This window comes from Leptosomus discolor, unplaced genomic scaffold, assembly GCF_034619465.1.
Source record: "Leptosomus discolor isolate bLepDis1 unplaced genomic scaffold, bLepDis1.hap2 HAP2_SCAFFOLD_138, whole genome shotgun sequence".
In the NCBI taxonomy this organism is placed as follows: domain Eukaryota; kingdom Metazoa; phylum Chordata; class Aves; order Leptosomiformes; family Leptosomidae; genus Leptosomus; species Leptosomus discolor.
In genome coordinates, this window is record NW_028237968.1 from 93,554 (window position 1) to 118,220 (window position 24,667).

The window sequence follows — 24,667 nt, forward strand, 5'->3', positions numbered from 1 at the left end:
AGCCCCCTCCTCTGCGGGGCCGCACGCCCCAGCGCCCACAGCCCCAGCTCCTCCCTCCCGCCGCTGAAAACACAGCGAAGACGAGGGCAAAAATACTCTTGAATTCATGGAATAAATGGATATAAAGGGAAAAGCATGGCGAGATGTGTGTCCAGAAGAGCCTAAAGAGCTAAACCGTACCAAGATTTCGGTGAAAACTGGCCAGTAGAGCCCAAGTGAGCCCAGATTTGTGTGAAAAGCAGTCAGAAAAGAGGCAAAACGTGTCAAGATTTGGGTCAAAACTGGCCCGAAGAGCCAAATCAAGACATGATTTTGATCGAGAATGGCCACAAGAGCCAAAGGGTGCCCAGATGTGGGTCAAGAATCACCTGAAGTATCAACCTGGGCACAGATTGGGAATAAGAATGGCCGAAAAAGAGCCAAATTGTGCCCAGATGTGCGTTGAAACTGGCCAGAAGAGCCAAACTGTGCCCAGGTTTGGGCTTCGATCGGTCCAAAGAGCCACAGCATGTCCTGATTTGGGTCAAAAGTAGCCAGAAGAGGCAAAGCGTGCCCGGATTTGTGTCAAATCTGGCCTGAAGAGCCAAAGGGAATCCAGATTTAGGTTGAGAAGGGTCCCAAGAGTCAACGCATGCCCAGATGTTACTGAGAATGGCCCACAAGAGCCAAAAAAAATCCCAGATTTGGGTCAAGAAAGGGCCGAAGAGCCAAAGAATGCTCAGCTTTGGGTCAAATATGGCTCAAAGAGCCAAAGAGCGCCCCGATTTGGGTCGAGAACGGCCAGAAGTGCCAAAGCATGCCCAGATTTGGGTGACAAATGGCCAGAAGAGCAAAGTGTATGAAGATTCGGGTTGAGCATTTCATGAATGGTCAAAGCATGCCCCAATTTAGACCAAAACTGTCAAGGAGAGGAAAACTCTGCCCAGATTAGGGTCAAAACTGGCCCCAAGAACCAAACCGGGCCCAGCTTTGGGTCAACAGTGGCTGGAAGAGCCAAAGCACGGCCAGATTTGGAGCAAAAATGAGAAAATAGGGTAAAACATGCCCAGATTTGCTGAAAACAAAGGACAAGAAAGGGTAAAACAAGCCCAGATTTAGGGCAAAACTGGTCCTCAAAGGAAAGGCATCCTCATTTTAAGGAAAAATTATATTAAAAGGTGAAAATGGTTTCATATTTAAAACAAATCTGGCCATTAGGGCATAAGACGCCCGTAGCTGGAGGGGGACACACACACACGACTGGTATTTAGAAGCAAAACCAGCCCAGGGTTGCTGTGGCTGTGGGCAGGAAGGGGAAGGGGGCACAAGCGGGGGGTGGTTTCCTCAGAAATTCCCTTCCCCCAGGCAGGAGCCGAGCTCAGGCCCTGGCGCTGGTTTTGTCACCGACTGCAGCACTGTGAGCAACAATCCGATCAGTAGCAGCACCCACGGTGACACAGAGGGGCACAAAAACCCCCAGCGCAGCCCCCTCCTCTGCGGGGCCGCACGCCCCAGCGCCCACAGCCCCAGCTCCTCCCTCCTGTCACTGAAAACACAGCGATGACGAGGGTAAAAATACTCTTGAATTCATGGAATAAATGGTTATAAAGGAAAAATTATGCCAAGATTTGTGTCAAGAAGAGCCCAAAGAGCCAAAGCGTGCCACGATTTGGGTGAAACCTGGCCTGTAGAGGCAAAGTGTGTCCAGAGTTGGGTCCAACTGGCCTGAAGAGCTAAAGCAAGAGAAGATTTTGATCAAGAATGGCCAGAAGATCCAAAGCATGGTCAGGTTTTAGTCAAAACTGTCCAGAAGAGCCAAAGCAAGAGAAGAATTTGGTCAAGAATGGCCAGAAGATCCAAAGCATGGTCAGGTTTTAGTCAAAACTGTCCAGAAGAGCCAAAGCAAGAGAAGAATTTGGTCAAGAATGGCCAGAAGATTCAAAGCATGGTCAGGTTTGGGTTGAAACTGGCCAGAAGATTCAAAGCAAGAGAAGAATTTGGTCAAGAATGGCCAGAAGATCCAAAGCATGGTCAGGTTTGGGTTGAAACTGGCCAGAAGATTCAAAGCAAGAGAAGAATTCGGTCAAGAATGGCCAGAAGATCCAAAGCATGGTCAGGTTTGGGTTGAAACTGGCCAGAAGAGCCAAAGCAAGAGAAGAATTCGGTCAAGAATGGCCAGAAGAGCCAAACAAATGCTTGATTTGGGTCAAAACTGTGCAGAAGAGCCAAAGCCAGCCCCAATTTCGATCAAGAACAGCCCAAAGAGCCAAACAAAAGCCTGATTTGGGTCAAAACTGGCCTGAAGAGCCAAAGCAAGAGAAGATTTTGGTTGAGAATGACCAGAAGAAACAAAGCACGGCCAGATTTGGGTTGAAACTGGCCCGAAGATGGGTGCTGTTTTGACCCATAGCATCCCCAGATTTGGGTCAAAACTGTCCAGAATAGCCAAAGCAAGAGAAGATTTTGGTTGAGAATGACCAGAAGGGCCAAAGCAAGGCCAGATTTGGGTCAAAACCAGCCTGAAGAGCCAAAGCAAGAGAAGATTTTGGTTGAGAATGCCCAAAAAGCCAAAGCAAGGCCAGATTTGGGTCAAAACTGGCCCAAAGAGCCAAAGCATCGCCAGATTTGGGTTAAAAGTGGCCAGAAGAGTCAAAGTGTGTGTAGATTTTGGTCGAGAATGGCCATAAATGGCAAAAGCATCTCCATATTTGGGTCAAAACTGGCCAAACAGGCCCTGGGGAAGGTCCGTCAGGGATTTTTGGGGCACAGTGCACGGACAGTCAGGCTCTGTGCAAGGGTGTGGGCACCACAAAGGGTGTTTTGGTGACGTCTCAAGGGCACTCAGGCTCTCTGCAAAGACACTAGTGCCCCGTGCAAAGGGCCTGAGCCCTGTGCAAGGGGTCAGACTCCGTGCAAGGGGGCTTGGGTGCCCTGCAGAGGGTCTGGGCCGTGTGTAAAGGGTCTGGGCTCCGTGCAAGGGGGCTTGTGTGACCTGCAAAGGGTCTGGGCTCCGTGCAAGGGGCCTCAATCTCTGTGCCAGGGGGCTTGTGCACCATGCAGAGAGTCTGGGCTCCGTGCAAGGGGGCTCGTGTGACCTGCAAAGGGTCTGGGCTCCGTGCAAGGGGTCTCAACCTCTGTGCAAGGGGGCTTGTGCATGATGCAAAGGGTCGGGGCCCCGTGCAAGGGGTCTCAAGCTCTGTGCAAGGGGGCTTGTGCACCGTGCAAAGGGTCTGGGCTCCGTGCAAGGGTGCTTAGGTGACCTGCAAAGGGGCTGGGCCCTGTGCAAGGGGTCTCAACCTCCGTGCAAGGAGGCTTGTGTGTCGTGCAAAGGGTCTGGGCTCCCTGAAAGGCTCTTGTGCACCATGCAAAGGATCTGGGCTCCGTGCAAGGGGCCTCAACCTCTGTGCCAGGGGGCTTGTGCACCATGCAGAGAGTCTGGGCTCCGTGCAAGGGGGCTCGTGTGACCTGCAAAGGGTCTGGGCTCCGTGCAAGGGGTCTCAAGCTCTGTGCAAGGGGGCTTGTGCACCGTGCGAAGGGTCTGAGCTCTGTGCAAGGAGGCTTGTGTGTCGTGCAAAGGGTCTGGGCTCCTTGAAAGCCTCTTGTGCACCATGGAAAGGATCTGGGCTCCGTGCAAGGGGTCTCATCCTTTGTGCAAGGGGGCTTGTGTGTCATGCAAAGGGTCTGGGCTCCTTGAAAGTCTCTTGTGCACCATGCAAAGGGTCTGAGATCTGTGCAAGGGGTCTCATCCATTGTGCAAGGTGGCCTCATCCTTTGTGCAAGGGGGCTTGTGTGACCTGCAAAGGGTCGGGGCCCCGTGCAAGGGGTCTCAAGCTCTGTGTAAGGGGGCTTGTGCACCGTGCAAAGGGTCTGGGCTCCGTGCAAGGGTGCTTAGGTGACCTGCAAAGGGGCTGGGCCCTGTGCAAGGGGTCTCAACCTCCGTGCAAGGAGGCTTGTGTGTCGTGCAAAGGGTCTGGGCTCCTTGAAAGCCTCTTGTGCACCATGCAAAGGAACTGGGCTCCGTGCAAGGGGCCTCAACCTCTGTGCCAGGGGGCTTGTGCACCATGCAGAGAGTCTGGGCTCCGTGCAAGGGGCCTCAACCTCTGTGCCAGGGGGCTTGTGCACCATGCAGAGTCTGGGCTCCGTGCAAGGGGGCTCGTGTGACCTGCAAAGGGTCTGGGCTCCGTGCAAGGGGTCTCAACCTCTGTGCAAGGGGGCTTGTGCACCGTGCGAAGGGTCTGAGCTCTGCGCAAGGGGGCTTGTGTGTTGTGCAAAGGGTCTGGGCTCCTTGAAAGCCTCTTGTGCACCATGCAAAGGGTCTGGGCTCCGTGCAAGGGGTCTCATCCTTTGTGCAAGGGGGCTTGTACACTGTTCAAAGGGTCTCGTCTCCATGCAAGGGGTGTCATCCTCCGTGCAAGGGGGCTTGCGTGCCCTGCAAAGGGTCTGGGCTCCGTGCAAAGGCTTTTATCCCCCGTGCAAGGGGGCTTGGGCTCCATGCAAATGTCTGGACTCCACGCAAAAGGTTTTATCCTCTGTGCAAGGGGGCTTGGGTGCCGTGCAAAAGGTCTATGCTCCGTGCAAAGGCTTTTATCCCCCGTGCAAGGGGCCTTGGTCTCTGTGGAAGGGTCTGGGCTTCATGCAAAGGGTCCATCCTCCGTGCAAAGGGTCCAGGCTCCGTGCAAAGGCTTTTATCCCCCGTGCAAGGGGCCTTGGTCTCTGTGGAAGGGTCTGGGCTTCATGCAAAGGGTCCATCCTCCGTGCAAAGGGTCCAGGCTCCGTGCAAAGGCTTTTATCCCCCGTGCAAGGGGCCTTGGTCTCTGTGGAAGGGTCTGGGCTTCATGCAAAGGGTCCATCCTCCGTGCAAAGAGTACAGGCTCCGTGCAAAGGCTTTTATCCTCCGTGCAAGGGGGCTTGGTCTCCGTGCAAAGGGTCCAGGCTCCGTGCAAAGGCTTTTATCCCCCGTGCAAGGTTGCTTGGGCTCCTTGCAAAGGGTCTGCACTCCGTGCAAAGGGTCCCATCCTCCGTGGAAGGGGGCTTGGGCTCCGTGCAAAGGCTTTTATCCTCCGTGCAAGGGGGCTTGGTCTCCGTGCAAAGGGTCCAGGCTCCGTACAAAGGCTTTTATCCCCCGTGCAAGGGGCCTTGGTCTCTGTGGAAGGGTCTGGGCTTCATGCAAAGGGTCCATCCTCCGTGCAAAGGGTACAGGCTCCGTGCAAAGGCTTTTATCCTCCGTGCAAGGGGGCTTGGTCTCTGTGAAAAGGTGCAGACTTGGTGCAAGGGGGCTTGGGCTCCGTACAAAGGCTTTTATCCCCTGTGCAAGGGGGCTTGGTCTTTGTGAAAGGGTCCGGGCTCCGTGCAAAGGGTCTCATCCTTTGTGCAAGGGGGCTTGGGCTCCGTACAAAGGGTCTGCACTCCGTGCAAAGGGTCCCATCCCCCCGTGCAAGGGGGCTTGAGGGGCTGCGCAAAGGCCCCGGCCTCCCCGCCACAGCTCTCGCGCGCCGGGCAAAGGCTCCGGTGGCCGACCAAACCCCAGGCGCCCCGTCGGTGGCCGCTCAAGCGCGGCGATCGGCCAGGCGCGACCGCCCGGGCGTCGACGTCATGGCGGGGGGGGGGGGGGGGGCGGGTGGCTTTTTGCCGGGCCCCGCGCCGGGTCGGCGTCACCGTGAGCAGCTTTGGCGCAGTAGTAGGTGGCCGAGTCGTCGGCCCTGAGGCTGTTCATCTGCAGCGTGACCGTGCTCTGGGCGTTGTCCCTGGAGAGGGTGAAGCGTCCCTTGACCGACGACGCGTAGTATGCGCTACCACCGCTGGTAATAGCTGCGACGAACTCGAGCCCCTTCCCGGGCGCCTGTCGCGCCCACTCCATGGCGAAGCTGCTGAAGGTGAAGCCGGAGCCCTTGCAGAGGAGGGTCAGGGACCCCCCGGGGGTCTGGAGGCCCCCTCCGGACTCGACCAGCTGCTCGGCCGCCCGCAGCCCTGCGGAGGGAGGAAGGACACGGTTGAGTCGCCCCGTCCCGCCAGCGCCCGGTCGTCCCCCCGCCCAAATCCGCTCCCGCTAGGGGGCTCGGAGGGGCTGCGACCTACCTGGGAGGGCCGCGAGGAGGAGGAGGAAGGCGGAGGCCAAGCGGACACCCATGGTGGAGGAGGAAGAGGAGGGTGGGGGTGACCGGGGATGTGCCACCATGGTGGGACCGGGGGGTTTTAAAGGCGCCGAGCGTCGAGGATTTGCATGGGAGGGGGGCGGCGCGTGGGGGTCCCGAGCCCCCGCTGCCCCGCCCCGTGTTTTCATTGGAAATCTCTGCCGGGAGGGGGCGGGGCTTGGGTGGCGGGACCCGTGGTTTAACTGCAAGCTCGGCTGGGCTTGTTTACGGCCCGGAGTTCAATCGCGGGGGTCTCGGGGGAATTAATGGAGGGTGGCGAGCCAATTAATTAATTGGGGGGGGGGGTGTCTCTGGGGAATTAGTGGCAGGTGGCGAGCCAATTAATTAATTGGGGGGGTGTCTCTAGGGAATTAGTGGCAGGTGGCGAGCCAATTAATTAATTGGGGGGGGGGTCTCTAGGGAATTAATCGCAGGTGCGCGGGGAATTAACGGCCAGCTCAGCAGCCGGCCCTTTGCCGCTTATTTACGGCGATTAATTGAATGGCGAGCTCCGCGGTGCGTGTTGTTTTCGGGGCGAACGAATTAATTGAGATCTCTGCAGCCCTTGTTGTTTACTGACGCTCAATTAACTAATTGAAATCTCTGCTGGGAGCCTTTATGGTTGATTTCCACTGAATTCCTTAATTTATTAGTAAAAAAATCATTTCTTTAATTAATTTAATCCCAAACTCTGCAGTGCCCTGATTAAATACTCTAATTAATTTAATCCCAAACTCTGCAGCATCCTTATCATTTATTTACACTGAATTAATTATTTGCAATCTCTGCAGAGCTATGATTGATTAATTACTCTGATTAATTTAATCCCAAACTCTGCAGCACCCTTATCATTTATTTACACTGAATTAATTGCAATCTCTGCAGCGCTCTGATTGACTAATTACTCTAATTAATTTAATCCCAAACTCCGCAGCACATTTATCATTTATTTACACTGAATTAATTAATTGCAATCTCTGCAGCGCTCTGATTGACTAACTACTCTAATTAATTTAATCCCAAACTCTGCAGCACCCTTATCATTTATTTACACTGAATTAATTAATTGCAATCTCTGTAGCGCCCTGATTGATTAATTACTCTAATTAATTTAATCCCAAACTCCGCAGCACCCTTATCATTTATTTACACTAATTAATTTAATCCCAAACTCTGCAGCACCCTTATCATTTATTTACATGGAATTAATTAATTGCAATCTCTGCAGCGCTCTGATTGATTAATTACTCTAATTAATTTAATCCCAAACTCTGCAGCACCCTTATCATTTATTTACACTGAATTAATTAATTGCAATCTCTGCAGCGCTCTGATTGATTAATTACTCTAATTTAATCCCAAACTCTGCAGTACCCTTATCATTTATTTACACTGAATTAATTAATTGCAATCTCTGTAGTGCCCTGATTGATTAATTACTCTAATTAATTTAATCCCAAACTCTGCAGCACCCTGGTTAATTAATTACTCTAATTAATTCAATTGCAATCCCTGCAGCAAGCCCTCCTATCTCTTTCATACTGAATTATTTAATTGCAAGCTGATAATTTATTTACATTTATTAATTTAATTGCAATCCCTGCAGTGTCCTGGTCATTTATTCACACTAATTAATTTAATCGCAAGCTCTACAATACCCTTATTATTTGTTTACACTAATTAATTTATTTGCAACCTCTGCAGCACCCTGATTAATTAATTACTCCGATGAATTTAATCCAAACTCTGTAGCGCCCTCATCATTTATTTGCACTGATTAGTTTAATAGCAAGCTCTGCAGCGCCCTCATCAATTAATTACAGCAATTAATTTAACAGCAAGCTCTGCAGTGCCCCAATCAATTAATCACAGCGACGAATTTAATTGCAAGCTCTGCATCACACTTGTAAATTAATTACACCGATTAATTTAATCCCAAACTCTACAGCGTCCTCATCATTTATTTATACTAATTAAGTTAACTGCAAGCTCTGCAGCACCCTGCTCAATTAATTACGCTGATTATTTAATTGCAAGTTCAGCAGCGCCCTCATCATTTATTTACACCGATTAGTTTAACTGCAAGCTCTGCAGCACCCTGATTAATTAATGATGTTGATTAATTTAATCCCAAACTCCGCAGCGCCCTCATCATTTCTTTACGCTGATTAATGTAATTGCAATGATTAATTTAATTGCAAGCTCTGTGACAACCTGATCATTTATTTACACTGATTAATTTAATCGCAATCTCTGCAGCGCTCTCATCAATTAATTACAGTAATTACTTTAACCACAAGCACTGCGGCACCCTTATCAATTAGATACGCTGATTTATTTAATTGCAAGCTCTGCAGCGCCCTCATAATTACGTTGATTAATTGCAAGCTCTGCAGCACCCTCATCGTTTATTTACACTAATTAATTTAATTGCAAGCTCTGCACCACCCTGATTAATTATTTACACTGATCAATTTAATTGCAAGCTCTGCAGCACTCCGCTCAATTAATTACTCTGATTAATTTAATCGCAAACCCTGCAATACCTTGATTAATTAATCACTCAATTTAATTGCAAGCTCTGCATCTCCCTGGTCAATTAATTATGCAAATTAGTTCAATGGCAAGCCCTGCAGCGCCCTGCTCAATTATTACATTCCCAGCACTAATTACTTCTTCAGGCTTAATTATTTAATTGCCCTCCCTGCCCATGCAGGGCTGATCTGGGCCACTGGTGAGCTCTGCAGTGCCCTCATCACTGACGTCATCGCCATTGTTTTGGGGCAGGAAGCCGAGAAATGAGCGTTTCGGTTGCTGCCTGCCCTCCCCCCACCGCTGTGATCTGGAGCGAGGATCTGGGGGGAAATGGTGGGATTTGGGGGAAAATCTGGGGGTTTTGGGGCGCAGGGCCAGGGACATCTGGGCTTGGAGCGCGGATTTGGAGGAAAATAATGGGATTTGGGGAAATTGGTGGGGTTTTAAGGGGCAGGGATGCTGATATTTGGGGGAAGGATTTTCAGGAAGATAATGGGATTTTGGAAGAAAGCTTGGATTTTGGAGTGCAGGGATGCTGATGCTTGGGGAAGGATTTGGGGAAAATGGTGGGATTTGGGGAAAATGGCGGAATTTCAGTGTGCAGGGATGCAGATGCTTGGGGGAAACACTTTGGGAGATAATAATGGGATTTTGGAAAAATGCTGGGATTTTGGAGTACAGGGTTGCTGATGCTTGGGGCGAGGATTTTGGGGGAAATAGTGGGGTTTAGCCGTACAGGGCAGCAAAGCTCTTACTCAGAGCAAGGAATTTGGGAAGAGAATGGAATTTTGGGAAAATGGCGGGATTCGAGGGTGCAGGGCAGGGACGTTTGGGCTCAGAGAAAGGATTTCGGGGAAGATAGTGGGATTTTGAGAAAATCCTGGGATTTTCGGATGCAGGGCAGCGCTGACTGGGTTCAGAGCAAGGCTTTTGGGGAGGATGAAGGAATTCGAGGGAAAATGCTGAGATTTGGCGACACAGGACAGGAACGTTTGGGCTGGGCACAGGGTGTGGGCTGGGTGCGAGGGTTTGGGAAAGGCCCTGGGTGCCCGTTGCACTGGGAACACCCCGGAGGGGATGGAGGGGAATGTGGAGCCCTTGCAGGGGAGTCATAGGGCAAGGATCTGGGACCGAAGCTGAGGATTTGGGCTGGATAAAGGCTTTGGTGCTTGGTACAGGGTCCAGGCTGCAAGAGCTGGGTCATGTGTAAGGATCGCAGGGAGAAGCTGAGATGTTGGACCACGGTGCCAGCACCACCGTAACCATCATCAGCTTTGGCGCAGTAGTAGGTGGCCGAGTCGTCGGCCCTGAGGCTGTTCATCTGCAGTGTGACCGTGCTCTGGGCGTTGTCCCTGGAGAGGGTGAAGCGTCCCTGGACCGACGGCGCGTAGTATGTGTCACCATCGCTGTCAATACTCGCGACCCACTCGAGCCCCTTCCCGGGCGCCTGTCGCACCCAGTTCATGCTGGTGCTGCTGAAGGTGAAGCCGGAGCCCTTGCAGAGGAGGGTCAGGGCACAGATTTCGGTCAAGAGCTGGGGATTTGCCCAGCGCCCAGCAGGCCACATCCCCCATCTCCCTCCCTCCACCTTCCTCCTCCTCCTCGCAGCCCTCCCAATTAGGACCCAGCCCCGCTGAGCCCCCCCTTCCCCAGGTGCGGATTTGGGGGGGACGGGCGCTGGCGGGACGGGGCGACTCAACCGTGTCCTTCCTCCCTCCGCAGGGCTGCGGGCGGCCGTGCAGCTGGTCGAGTCCGGAGGGGGCCTCCAGACCCCCGGGGGGTCCCTGACCCTCCTCTGCAAGGGCTCCGGCTTCACCTTCAGCAGCTTCGGCATGGAGTGGGCGCGACAGGCGCCTGGGAAGGGGCTCGAGTGGGTCGCGGGTATTTACAGCGATGGCAGTACCACAAACTACGCGCCGTCGGTCAAGGGACGCTTCACCATCTCTAAGGACAACGCCCAGAGCACGGTCACGCTGCAGATGAACAGCCTCAGGGCCGACGACTCGGCCACCTACTACTGCGTGAAAAGTGCTTATGGTGGTGCTGGTGGTGCTGGCACCCTGCCCCAGCATCCCTGCAGCCTGCCCCAGCATCTCAGCGTCTTCCCTAAAACTTCCGCTAAACAAAAACCCTGTATCCAGCCCAAATTCTCGGATTTTACCCCAAAATCCCTGCCCTGCACATCCCCTGCAAGGGCTCTGCCTGCCCCTCCAGTCCCTCCCCAGGGAGTTCCCAGTGCAACGGGCACCCAGGACCTTCCCCAAACCCTCACCCAGCCCACAGCCCCGTCCCCAGCCCAGACTCCTGCACCAATCCCAGACCCCTGCCCTGATCTCAGAGCCCTGCCCCCAGCCCGGGGCCCTGCCCCCATGAGGGATCCTTTGAGGGGACGGAGATTGCGAGGGGTGGGGACGCAGACTTTGGGGTGCGGGGATGGAGCCGTCCCAGGGTGGCACCAAGGCCTGGGGGCTGCCGGGCATCGCTGCCTCTTGCGGGGACACGTTCGCTGGTGGTTTTCCTGCCCCGACACAGCCTCGGCCCCACCACCAGCACCATAATAACCATCATCATCATCTTCTTTGGCGCAGTAGTAGGTGGCCGAGTCGTCGGCCCTGAGGCTGTTCATCTGCAGCGTGACCGTGCTCTGGGCGTTGTCCCTGGAGATGGTGAAGCGTCCCTTGACCGATGGCGTGTAGAATGTGATACCACCAGCCCAGTGAATACCCGCGACCCAGTCGAGCCCCTTCCCAGGGGCCTGTCGCACCCAGAACATGCCGTAGCTGCCGAAGTCGAAGCCGGAGGCCTTGCAGAGGAGGGTCAGGGACCCCCCGGGGGTCTGGAGGCCCCCTCCGGACTCGACCAGCTGCACGGCCGCCCGCAGCTCGGGGCAGGGGACAGAAGGGGAGACCCCCCAGCGCCTGCAGGTCCTGCTCCAGGCTGGCCCCAGCCACGGGGAGCAGGTCTGGGGGATCTGGGGGGGGTTGGCACAGGGAGGCGGCTGGGCTGGGAGGAAAGGGTCCAGGATTAGGGCAAGGGCCGGGGTTCTGGGCAGGGGATCAGTCTGGGTGCGATGGTCTGGGCTCAGGGCAGGTTTTAGGGAGCGAGTTAGACTTTGGGGAAGAGCACAGGGATGTCTGGGTGAGGGGCAAAGGGTCAGGGCCTGGGAGCTGGGGTTTCGGGAAGGTGCTGGGGTGTGGGGCCAGTGCGCCGGGGGGGCTGGGGCTCAGGGTTGGGGTGCAAACAGCCCAGGCTGGGGGAGAGGGCTGTGGGCTTTGGGCAAGGGGTCCGGGTTTGGTTGTCCCGCAGCAGGCCACGTCCCGCATCAGCCCCCCTCTGCCTTCCTCCTCCTCCTCGCAGCCCTCCCAGGTAGGACCCAGCCCCGCTGAGCCCCCCCTTCCCCGGGTGCGGATTTGGGGGGGACGGGCGCTGGCGGGACGGGGCGACTCAACCGTGTCCTTCCTCCCTCCGCAGGGCTGCGGGCGGCCGAGCAGCTGGTCGAGTCCGGAGGGGGCCTCCAGACCCCCGGGGGGTCCCTGACCCTCCTCTGCAAGGGCTCCGGCTTCGCCTTTGGGGGCTTCACCATTGACTGGGTGCGACAGGCGCCCGGGAAGGGGCTCGAGTGGGTCGCACGTATTGACAGCAGTGGTGGTTACAAATACTACGCGCCGTCTGTCGAGGGGCGCTTCACCCTCTCCAGGGACAACGCCCAGAGCACGGTCACGCTGCAGATGAACAGCCTCAGGGCCGACGACTCGGCCACCTACTACTGCGCCAAAGAAGCTGATGGTGATGGTTATGGTGCTGCTGATGGTGGCACCGACCCGGTGTCAGGGCAGGAAATCCACCAGCGAGCACGTCCCCGCAGGAGGCAGCGCTGCCCGGCAGCCCCCAGCCCTCGGTGCCGCCCTGGACGGCTGCAGACGCCCCATCTGCCTGCCCCGAGCCCGCAGCCCAGCACCATGCCCCCACCGCCCCGCAGCGTGTCCCAGCACCCCAGCACCTTCCCAAAACCCTCGTGCCCAGCCCCGACCCCTGTCCCCAGCCCAGACGTTCCTGTCCTTCCTCCCCAAGTCCAAGCACATTCCCAAGATCCCAGCAGTTCTGCACCTTCCCACAGCCTCGCGCCCAGCCCCGACCCCTTCCCTCAAGCCCAGAGCCCTGCACCGAGCCTGGACCGTGGTGCCGTGGTCAGATCCCACAAAGGATCCCACCTGGGGGCAGGGCCCGGGCTGGGGGAGGGGTCTGAGATCAGGGCAGGGGTCTGGGATCGGTGCAGGAGTCTGGGCAGGGGACGGGGCTGTGGGCTGGGTGTGAGGGTTTTGGGAAGCTGGCGGGATGGTGAGACACCCTGCAGGGCGGTGGGGCAGTGTTTTGAGGCAAAAGCGGTCGAGGTTTGAGACAAAAGTTGTGTTTTGAGGCAAACAGTTGAGATTGGGGCAAAAGTCATTGAGAATTCGGGCAAACGTCAGTGCTTGGGGAAAAGTTGAGATTTGGGGGAAACAGCCAATCTTTTGGGGCAAAACCTGTAGAGCTTGGGGCAAATGATTTACGCTTGGGGCAAAAGCATTTGAGGTTGGGGGAAAGCAGTTGAGATTTTGGACAAAGGGTTGAGATTTGGGTGCAAACTGTTGAAGTTTGAAGCAAAAGTATTTCAGACCTGGGGCGAATGGTTGATGCTCAAGAGAAACAGCTGAGATTTGAGAGAAAGACTCGAGGTTTGGGGCAAACGGTCAAGTTCTGTGGCTAAAACAGCAAAATTTTAGGGCAAAGAGTGGAGATCTGGGCAAACGCTTGACAGTTGTGTCAAAAGGAGTTGAGGTTTGAGGCCAATAGTTGAGGCTCAAGGTGAACAGCTGAGATTTGGGGCAAACACTTGCAGATGGAGGCAAACGGTAGAGGCTCGGGTCAAGGATCTTGTCTGGGTGCAGTAGTTTTGGGAAGGTGTGGGGACACAGCGCAGGGGTGTTGGGGCACGGAGCTGGGGTCGGGGCCACCAGCAGCAGCAGCAGCTTTGGCGCAGTAGTAGGTGCCCGAGTCGTCGGCCCTGAGGCTGTTCATCTGCAGCGTGACCGTGCTCTGGGCATTGTCACCGGAGAGGGTGAAGCGTCCCTTGACCGACGGTGCGTAGTATGCGCTACCACTGCTGCTAATAAGTGCGACGAACTCGAGCCCCTTCCCGGGCGCCTGTCGCACCCAGTTCATGCTGGTGCTGCTGAAGGTGAAGCCGGAGCCCTTGCAGAGGAGGGTCAGGGCACAAATTTGGGTCAAGAGCTGGGGATTTGCCCCGCATCCTGCTGGGCACATCCCCCATCTCACTCCCTCCACCTTCCTCCTCCTCCTCACAGCCCTCCCAGGTAGGACCCAGCACCGCTGAGCCCCCCCTTCCCCGGGTGCGGATTTGGGGGGGACGGGCGCTGGCGGGACGGGGCGACTCAACCGTGTCCTTCCTCCCTCCGCAGGGCTGCGGGCGGCCGTGCAGCTGGTCGAGTCCGGAGGGGGCCGCCAGACCCCCGGGGGGTCCCTGACCCTCCTCTGCAAGGGCTCCGGCTTCACCTTCAGCAGCACCAGCATGGGATGGGTGCGACAGGCGCCCGGGAAGGGGCTTGAGTTCGTCGCAGGTATTTGGGGCGATGGTACCACATTCTACGCGTCGTCGGTCAAGGGGCGCTTCACCCTCTCCAGGGACAACGCCCAGAGCACGGTCACGCTGCAGATGAACAGCCTCAGGGCCGACGACTCGGCCACCTACTACTGCGCGAAAAGTGCTTATACTGGTGGTTATGGTGATGCTGCTGGTGGTGGCACTGACCCGGTGCTGAGGCACGAAAACTCCCATCGAGCGTGTCCCCGCAGGAGGCAGCGATGTCCGGCAGCCGCCAGCCCTCGGTGCCACCCTGGGACGGCTCCATCCCCACACCCCTCCATCTCCATCCCCACACCCCAACACCTCCCTGAAACCCCAGCCCCCAGCCCAGACCCTTCACCCCACACCGAGACATCCCTGAGGTCTTCCCCCAACTCCCGGCATCTCCCGAAACCCCTGCCCCGAACCCGGCCCACCGGCGCTGCCGCCTACTCCTGCCCAACGTGCTGGTGCTTACAGAGGTGCCCTCCCCGGGCCCCAGCCCCCCTGCAGCCTCTCCCAGCATCTCAGCACCTTCCCGAGCCCCCTGGCCGCAGCCCAGAGCCCTGCCCGGAGCCTGGACCGTTGCACCATGGTCAGACACTTCACCGACCCCAGACCCTGGCCCCAAGCCCAAACGTCCCTGCGCTGCTGCCCGAATTCCCACCATCCTCCCAGTCCCCCGCACCCGGCCTGTCCCGTCCATCCCACCCCACAGCCCTGCCCCGGGCCGGGGTTACCTGCTCCAAGCCTAGAGCCCAGCACCCAGCCGGGACCCTCTGGACCCAGCCTGGAGCTCACGCCCCAGCATCACGCTCACTCGCGGAGGCGCTGTGTCCCCTACGCCTGGCACCCACCCGAAACGCCTGCCCTGAGCCCCGAGCCCTGCCCCGAGCCCTGCATGTCCCTGCGCTGTGTCCCCACAGCCCAGCACCCGGCCCCGTGACCCCAGAGCCCCTCACGGGGACAAAATGTCCTGTCCTGGCCCCAAATCCCTGTGTCCAGCACAGACCCTGGCCTGAAGCCCAATCCCTGTCCCTGACCCTCCTCTCCAAGGGCTCCGGCTTCACCTCCGGCAGCTTCGGCGTGTTCGGGGTGCGACAGTGTGGTGGGCTGACCCTGGGTAAAAGGCCAGGGGCCCACCAAAGCCACTCCATCGCTCCCCCTCCTCAACTGGGCAGGGGACAGGAAAAAAACCACCAACGGGCTTGTGGGGTTGAGATCAGGACAGGGAGATCACTCGGCATTTACCGTCACGGGCAAAACAGACTCAACGGAAAGGAAATGTGATTTATTACCAATTAACTGAGAGAGGAGTAATGAGAAATAAAACCAAATCTTAAAACACCTTCCCTGCACCCCTCCTTTCTTTCCCGGGCTTAACTTTGATCCCGTTTTTCCTCCCTCCTCCCCCGCAGCGGCACAGGTGGAAAACAGGGAATGGGGGTTGGGGTCAGTTCATCGCTCTGTTGTTTTCTGCCGCCCCTTCCTCCTCAGGGGGAGGCTCCTCACACGCTTCCCCTGCTCCAATGTGGGGTCCCCCTCACGGGAGAAAGTCCTCCGTGACTTCTCCAGCGGGAGTCCTTCCCAGGGGCTGCAATTCTCCAGGAACTGCTCCAGTGTGGGTCTCCTCCATGGGGTGCCGTCCTTCAGGAACCGCCGGCTCCAGCGTGAGCCCCCTCACGGGGTCCCCAGCAGCAAACCTGCTCCAGCGGGGGCTGCTCTCTCCCGCCATGGGCCATAGGTCCTGCCAGGAGCAGCCTGCTCCGGTGCAGGCTTCCCACGGGGTCACAGCCTCCTTCAGGCATCCCCCTACTCCGGTTTGTGAGTCCTCCACGGGGGGCAGGCAGGACTCTGCTCCCCCGCCCACGGGCTGCGGGGGGACAGCCTGCCTCCCCGCGGTCTTCCCCACCGGCCACAGGGGAATCGCTGCTCCGGCGCCTGCAGCACCCCCTGCCCCTCCTTCTGCGCCGCCCTGGGTGCCTGCAGGGCTGTTTCTCTCCCACACTCTCACTCCTCTCACTCGCTGCCATTCCTGCTGCCCAACAACTTTTTCCCTTTTTAGACACGTTATCCCGGAGGCGAAAATCTCCGTCGCTGCTTGGCTCGGCCTTGGCCAGCGGTGGGTCCGTCTTAAAGCCGGCTGGCATTGGCTGTATCTGACATAGGGAAACCTCGAGCAGCTTCGTACAGAAGCCACCCCTGTAACCCCCCCGCTCCCAAAACCTTGCCACGCACACCCGTTACAGTCCCACACCCCGAGCTCGACACTCTAGAGGGAGCCCCAGCCCCTGCACCCACCCCCCTGGGCTGTGCCCACCGCCCCGACCAAGGTGACCCCCCCTTGGCAGAGGGAACCCCCAGCAGGAAACCACAGCGACGACGGGGGGACGGGGCGACTCAACCGTGTCCTTCCTCCCTCCGCAGGGCTGCGGGCGGCCGAGCAGCTGGTCGAGTCCGGAGGGGGCCTCCAGACCCCCGGGGGGTCCCTGACCCTCCTCTGCAAGGCCTCCGGCTTCACCTTCAGCAGCACCGACATGGAGTGGGTGCGACAGGCGCCCGGGAAGGGGCTCAAGGTCGTTACAGCTATTGACAGCTATGGTAGCACTTACTACGCGCCGTCGGTCAAGGGACGCTTCACCATCTCCAGGGACAACGCCCAGAGCACGGTCACGCTGCAGATGAACAGCCTCAGGGCCGACGACTCGGCCACCTACTACTGCGTGAAACGTGCTTATGGTGGTGCTGGTGGTGCTGGCACCCTGCCCCAGCATCCCTGCAGCCTGCCCCAGCATCTCAGCGTCTTCCCTAAAACTTCTGCTAAACAAAAACCCTGTATCCAGCCCAAATTCTCGTATTTTACCCCAAATCCCTGTCCTGCACATCCCCTGCAAGGGCTCTGCCTGCCCCTCCAGCCCCTCCCCGGGGAGTTCCCAGTGCAACGGGCACCCAGGACCTTCCCCAAACCCTCACCCAGCCCACAGCCCCGTCCCCAGCCCAGACTCCTGCACCAATCCCAGACCCCTGCCCTGATCTCAGAGCCCTGCCCCCAGCCCTGGTTATGCTGGTGGTGGTGGTGGCACCGACCCGGAGTTGGGGCAGGAGAGCCCCCGGCGAGAGTATCCCCACTGGAGGCAGTGACACCCAGCAGCCCCCAGGCTCTGTGCCACCCTGGGTTGCCTCCATTCCCACACCCCTCCATCTCCGTCCCGACATCCCACCATCTGTTGGCGCGGGCTGAGGCTGGGCCGGCCACTAACGAATGACAGACGCTCTCTACGAACCCCTCTCCCCTCCCAAAAGGGAAAAGGAGAGAGAACGAGGGAGAGAGACTTTACGGTTTGGAAAAGAAAACTGAAACAGCTTTAATGGAACAATAACAATAAAAGAAAAGATAATAAGAAGAATAAGGAAATAATGAAATACATACAAGAGGTACAAATAGATACAAACAGATACCAAACCAACACCGAACCCAACTGCCCCCACCCTGATGACGACACGTCCCCACCACACCGCAGGGCTGGCACTGGGGCAGTCCCAGGCTGGACTGGGCAGCAGGCAGGGACGGGATGCAGGAGCTGGACTCAGGCCCTGGATTCAGGGATGCACGGGTCGGGATCGACGATAGAAGAACAGCCAGAGTCCTCCTCAGATGTCGGCCATCGAAGAAGAGAGATTGACCCTCGTGATCCCTCAGCTTTACACTGACCCTGACAGCTATGGGGTGGAACACTCTGTGGGTCAGGTTTGGGTCACCTGTCTGGTTCGCTCCTCCCTGTAGGGGCGACCCTTTTCCCTCCCGGCACCCCAACACGGGGTACAAGATTCAGCAGTGACCTCGGTCGCCATAAGAACCAGGATAAGCCAGGGCCTCTCTGCATCCCATGCCGTGGTACGGACTGTAAACACCGGGGGTTGGCACTGCTGGGAGCAGTCGCTGTCTGGAAAAACGAGCCGCTGTTTCAGAAAGTGCCGTCAGTTAGAGGAGACCTGAGTGAAAAGTTAAAGCCCTAAACCAGAATCAGTTCTGATTTAGCCCAAACCAGGACAAGCAGTCAACACACTGGTGCGTTATCCAGCTGCCACTGCACAGCACGGTGAGGGCTGCACCTCAGGCAGACCCGTTACAATACCCACCCCTTATTCCATACCACTTGTGTCATGCTCGGGTACCACAGCATCTAATGCACATCCTTCTTACCAACACTCACCGCTGATGCTACCTACTTAAACCGCCTTTAGCCCCAACACAGAGATTTAACATCCTCAGTAACGACCGTCCCTTGTCCTTCAGCAGACAGACAGTCTTTTTTCCCCAGGTCTACAGCTTGTGTCCCACCTCTCAAGATGAGCGCTCAGGACAGGAGCAGCAGTGTGTTCGACCGTTGGGCACCAGCGCCGGCTTGCTTTTGGTCATCGCTGCACTCGTCTGGTTCCTTGCCAACCTCTCTCTTCGTCGCTCCAGCTCACTCCTGCTACATTCCTTTCCTGCAACAGACACATTACTTCTCGGCAGAGGTTAAGTCTCCTTGGGGCACACATCGGGTCTCCCCATCCTTCCGCATTCCCCACCAAGGACACCCAGGGCCCTGAGCAAAGACAATCCCACGAACGGGGTTGCCTTTTCCCACGGGAGGAGCGACCCACACCGCCTTTCCCAGCCGCTTTCTTGTATGCGCTACGGGGACTGTATCTCCTCCCACAGGACGCAGAGGTTTTGTTTGGGCAGAACCAGGACGGTTAGCAGATCCTCTGCTGTTTACTCGCCAAGTGGCTTCTGAAAAATTGACGTCCCAGTGCTTCCCTGCCCCGCGGCCCAATGCTTTCCACACCGTCTTTAACAGTCCATTCTATCGTTCAATCTTTCCAGAAGCTTGTGGGTGGCGGGGGATGTGATACACCCACTCAACGCCGTGTTTCTTCGCCCAGCTGTTTATCAGGTTATTTGGGAAACGTGTCCCATCGTCGGATTCACTTCTTTCTGGGGCGCCATGTCGCCACAAAATTTGCCTTTCGAGGCCTCAGGTGGTGTTTCGGGCAGCGGCACGGTTTACAGGGTATGTTTCCAGCCAAGCGGTAGTTGCTTCCAGCATGGTGAGGGTGCAGCGCTTGCCTTGCTGTGTTCGTGGCAGTGGTCCAATACAGTCAATTTGCCAGGCCTCACCATAGCCAAAACCCAGCCACCGCCCTCTGTTCCAGGGAGATTTTCCTCGCGTGGCTCCCTTGATGGCAGCACACGGTTCGCATTCCTGAGTGACCTGCGCAAGGGCCTCCACGGTCAGGTCCAGCCCTCGATCACGAGCCCATCTGGACGTTGCATCTCTTCCTAGATGTCCGGATGTTCCATGGGCCCAGCGAGCTACAAACAGCTCACCCTCACGCTCCCAGTCCAGGTCCACCTGAGCGACGTCCGTTTCGGCAGCCTTGTCTACCTGCTCAGTGGTTTGATGTTCTTCTGTGGCACGGCTTTTGGGCAGGTGAGCATCTACATGACGTGCCTTTAGAGCCATGTTTTCTACCCGGGCAGCAATGTCCTGCCACCGTGCAGCGGCCCAGGCGGGTTTACCCCTGCGCTGCCAATTAGTCTTCCTCCACTGCTGTAGCCAACCCCACAGGGCATTAGCCACCATCCCGGAATCCGTACAGAGATAGAGTACTGGCCACTTTTCTCTCTCCGCAGTCTCCAGGGCTAGTTGGATAGCTTTTACTGCTGCAAACTGACTTGACTCGCCTTCTCCTTCAGCAGCCTCAACGCCTTGTCCTGCGGGATTCCACACAGCAGCTTTCCACCTCCCACGGTTTCCTACCACACCACAGGATCCGTCCGTAAGCAAAGCGTAACGCCTTTCATCTTCTGATAACTCATTGTACGGTGGTGCCTCTTGGGCACGAGCCGTCTCCTCAGGCAGTGTCCTCGGTTACAGTGTCAAATGTGCCAAAAGGAAAAAAAAAGTATTCTATGACCATCTTGGGGAGCGGTTGAGACCAGGTGGGGCGGTGCTCCCTGCCTCCCCCCTCTGGACTATCTCCTGTCAATGGGCACAACAATGCCTTATCGCCTGACCCATGGATAACTCGCTCCTGGGCTATCTCCTGTTCATGGCCCATCAAGGAACTGCCTCACGACTCCCCATCCCGTGGTGAGATGCTCCGCCCGGGGGGAAGGAGCCAAGCAGTCCATGCCAATAAAAACGGAGATCTCCAACACCCTAGCAGCCTTCTTCCACTGGATTCCCAGAGGAGCTTTTCCCCCTGACTGGAGTTTCAGAAGACAAGAGCTACCTACCTACCACTGGACCTTCGGAGGAAGACCAGACCCTTTTACCTGATCGCTGCTTCCACAGAACTACACCCATCACTTCAGGAGGACTGCAGCCAGCATCTTATCGGACTGCTACTGCCACCCTAACAGGGTGTCAGGTTGTATTCCTGACTCTGTCAGAGTAAACCAGTGGGTTGTTTGGTTTTCCCTGCCTTGTGTTATATATATATATATATATATTAGTAAAGAACTGTTATTCCTATTCCCCATATCTTTGCCTGAACGCCCGTTAATTTCAAAATTGTAATAATTTGGAGGGAAGGGGGTTGCACTTTCCATTTCAAGGGAGGCTCCTGCCTTCCTCCCCAGACACCTGTCTTTCAAACCAAGACATCTTGGCACCCCCTGTCACTCCTGAGATCCAGGTGGGTTCTGCCCTGATCTCAGAGCCCTGCCCCCAGCCCGGGGCCCTGCCCCCAGATGGGATCCTTTGTGGGGACACAGATGGAGGGGTGTGGGGATTCAGCCGTCCCAGGGTGGCACAGAGGGCTGGGGGCTGCCGGGCATCCCTGCCTCTTGCAGGGACACGCTCGCCGGGGGTTCTCCTGCCCCGACATCGCTTCGGTGCCATCACCAGGACCATCATAACCAGAATTACTGTCAGAAACTTACGCGCAGTAGTAGGTGGCCGAGTCGTCGGGCCTGAGGCTGTTCATCTGCAGCGTGACCGTGCTCTGGGCGTTGTCCCTGGAGAGGGTGAAGCGTCCCTTGACCGACGGCGCGTAGTATGCGCTACCACCGCTGCTAATAGCTGCAACCCGCTCGAGCCCCTTCCCGGGCGCCTGTTGCACCCACTCCATGCTGAAGCTGCTGAAGGTGAAGCCGGAGCCCTTGCAGAGGAGGGTCAGGGACCCCCCGGGGGTCTGGAGGCCCCCTCCGGACTCGACCAGCTGCACGGCCGCCCGTAGCCCGGGGCAGGGGACAGAAGGGGAGACACCCCAGCGCCTGCAGGTCCTGCTCCAGGCTGGCCCCAGCCACAGGGAGCAGGTCTGGGGGATCTGGGGGGGGTTGGCACAGGGAGGCGGCTAGGCTGGGAGGAAAGGGTCCAGGATTAGGGCAAGGGCCTGGGTTCTGGGCAGGGGATCAGTCTGGGTGCGATGGTCTGGGCTCAGGGCAGGTTTTAGGGAGAGAGTTGGACTTTGGGGAAGAGCACAGGGATGTCTGGGTGAGGGGCAAAGGGTCAGGGCCTGGGAGCTGGGGTTTCAGGAAGGTGCTGGGGTGTGGGGCCAGTGCGCAGGGGGGGCTGGGGCTCAGGGTTGGGGTGCAAACATCCCAGGCTGGGGGTGAAGGCTGTGGGCTCTGGGCAAGGGGTCTGGTTTGGTTGTCCCCCAGCAGGCCACGTCCCGCATCAGCCCCCTCCGCCTTCCTCCTCCTCCTCGCAGCCCTCCCAGGTAGGACCCAGCCCCGCTGAGCCCCCCCCTTCCCCGGGTGCGGATTTGGGGGGGACGGGCGCTGGCGGGACGGGGCAACTCAACCGTGTCCTTCCTCCCTCCGCAGGGCTGCGGGCGGCCGAGCAGCTGGTTGAGTCCGGAGGGGGTCGCCAGACCCCTGGGGGGTCCCTGACCCTCCTCTGCAAGGGCTCCGGCTTCACCTTCAGCAGCTTCGCCATGTACTGGGTGCGACAGGCGCCCGGGAAGGGGCTCGAGATCGTTGCAGTTATTGACAGCTATGGTAGCACTTACTACGCGCCGTCGGTCAAGGGGCGCTTCACCCTCTCCAGGGACAACGCCCAGAGCACGGTCACGCTGCAGATGAACAGCCTCAGGGCCGACGACTCGGCCACCTACTACTGCGCCAAACTTGCTGCTGGTTATGATGGTGCTGGCACCCTGCCCCAGCATCCCTGCAGCCTGGCCCAGCATATGAGCATCGTTCCAAAAGCTTGCACCAAGAACAAATCTTTTATCCACCCAAATCCTCGGATTTTTCCCCAAAATCCCTGCCCTGCACATCCCCTGCAAGGGCTCTGCCTGCCCCTCCAGCCCCTCCCCAGGGAGTTCCCAGTGCAACGGGCACCCAGAATCTTCCCCAAACCCTCGCACCCAGCCCACAGCCCCGTCCCCAGCCCAGACTCCTGCACCTATCCCAGACCCCTGCCCTGATCTCAGAGCCCTGCCCCCAGCCCGGGGCCCTGCCCCCACGAGGGATCCTTTGTGGAGACGCGGATGGTGGGTGTGGGGATGCAGATAGGTGGGATATGGAGGACACAGACGTCCCAGGGTGGACCAGAGGGCTGGGGTTGTCGGGCATCGCTGCCTCCTGCGGGGACACGCTCGCCGGGGGCTCTCCTGCCCCAACACTGGGTCGGTGCCGCCATCAGCAGCACCATAACCATCAGCATCAGCTTCTTTGGCGCAGTAGTAGGTGGCCGAGTCGTCGGCCCTGAGGCTGTTCATCTGCAGCGTGACCGTGCTCTGGGCGTTGTCCCTGGAGAGGGTGAAGCGCCCCTCGACCGACGGCGCGTACCTTGTGGTACTACCATCACTGCTAATACTGGCGACGTATTCGAGCTCCTTCCCGGGCGCCTGTCGCATCCATCCCATGGCGAAGCTCCAGAAGGTTTTAACAGGTCTGCGTGGCAAGGTTTTGGGAGCGGGGGGGTTACAGGGGTGGCTTCTGTACGAAGCTGCTCGAGGTTTCCCTATGTCAGATACAGCCAATGCCAGCCGGCTTCAAGACGGACCCACCGCTGGCCAAGGCCGAGCCAAGCAGCGACGGAGGTTTTCGCCTCTGGGATAACGTGTCTGAAAAGGGAAAAAGTTGTTGGGCAGCAGGAATGGCAGCGAGTGAGAGGAGTGAGAGTGTGGGAGAGAAACAGCCCTGCAGGCACCCAGGGCGGCGCAGAAGGAGGGGCAGGGGGTGCTGCAGGCGCCGGAGCAGCGATTCCCCTGCGGCCGGTGGGGAAGACCGCGGGGAGGCAGGCTGTCCCCCCGCAGCCCGTGGGCGGGGGAGCAGAGTCCTGCCTGCCCCCCGTGGAGGACCCCACACCGGAGTAGGGGGATGCCTGAAGGAGGCTGTGACCCCGTGGGAAGCCTGCACCGGAGCAGGCTGCTCCTGGCAGGACCTGTGGCCCATGGCGGGAGAGAGCAGCCCCCGCTGGAGCAGGTTTGCTGCTGGGGACCCCGTGAGGGGGCTCACGCTGGAGCCGGCGGTTCCTGAAGGACGGCACCCCATGGAGGAGACCCACACTGGAGCAGTTCATGGAGAATTGCAGCCCCTGGGAAGGACTCCCGCTCTAGAAGTCACAGAGGACTTTCTCCCGTGAGGGGGACCCCACATTGGAGCAGGGGAAGCGTGTGAGGAGCCTCCCCCTGAGGAGGAAGGGGCGGCAGAAAACAACAGAGCGATGAACTGACCCCGACCCCCATTCCCTGTTTTCCCCCTGTGCCGCTGGGGGGGAAGAGGGAGGAAAATCGGGATCAAAGTTCAGCCCGGGAAAGAAAGGAGGGGTGGGGGGAAGGTGTGTTAAGCTTTGGTTTTATTTCTCATTACTCCCCTCTCAGTTAATTGTCAATAAATTGCATTTTCCTTTCAGTCGAGTCTGTTTTGCCCGTGACGGTAAATGCCGAGTGATCTCCCTGTCCTGATCTCAACCCCACAAGCCCGTTGGTGGTTTTTTTCCTCTCCCCTGCCCAGTTGAGGAGGGGGAGCGATGGAGTGGCTTTGGTGGGCACCTGGCCTTTTACCCAGGGTCAGCCCACCACACTGTCGCACCCCGAACACGCCGAAGCTGCCGGAGGTGAAGCCGGAGCCCTTGGAGAGGAGGGTCAGGGACAGGGATTGGGCCTCAGGCCAGGGTCTGTGCTGGACACAGGGATTTGGGGCCAGGACAGGGCATTTTGTCCCCGTGGGGGACTCTGGGGACACGGGGCCGGGTGCTGGGCTGTGGGGACACAGCGCAGGGACATGCAGGGCTCGGGGCAGGGCTCGGGGCTCAGGGCAGGCGTTTCGGGTGGGTGCCAGGCGTAGGGGACACAGCGCCTCCGCGAGTGAGCGTGATGCTGGGGCGTGAGCTCCAGGCTGGGTCCAGAGGGTCCCGGCTGGGTGCTGGGCTCTGGGCTTGGAGCAGGTAAC

At 57.9% G+C, this 24,667-nt stretch overlaps 1 protein-coding gene and 1 gene segment (V, D, J or C); one reads left to right on the top strand and one right to left on the bottom strand.

Moving 5' to 3' along the window:
• LOC147412274 (Ig mu chain C region-like) overlaps window positions 1–6,106 on the bottom strand; it is a 48,382-nt gene extending 42,276 nt beyond the window's left edge. Inside the window, 2 exon segments of the C gene segment in view lie at window positions 5,641–5,946; window positions 6,055–6,106. Of these exon segments, the coding sequence occupies window positions 5,641–5,946; window positions 6,055–6,106 (358 nt within the window).
• Window positions 6,107–13,845: 7,739 nt separating this feature from the next.
• On the top strand, window positions 13,846–15,214 carry LOC147412275 (uncharacterized). Its single transcript, XM_086481532.1, has 3 exons — window positions 13,846–13,999; window positions 14,105–14,457; window positions 14,987–15,214. The coding sequence occupies exons 1-3, from the start codon at window positions 13,846–13,848 to the stop codon at window positions 15,212–15,214; spliced, it is 735 nt and encodes a 244-aa protein (XP_086337658.1).
• Window positions 15,215–24,667: the final 9,453 nt, after the last annotated feature.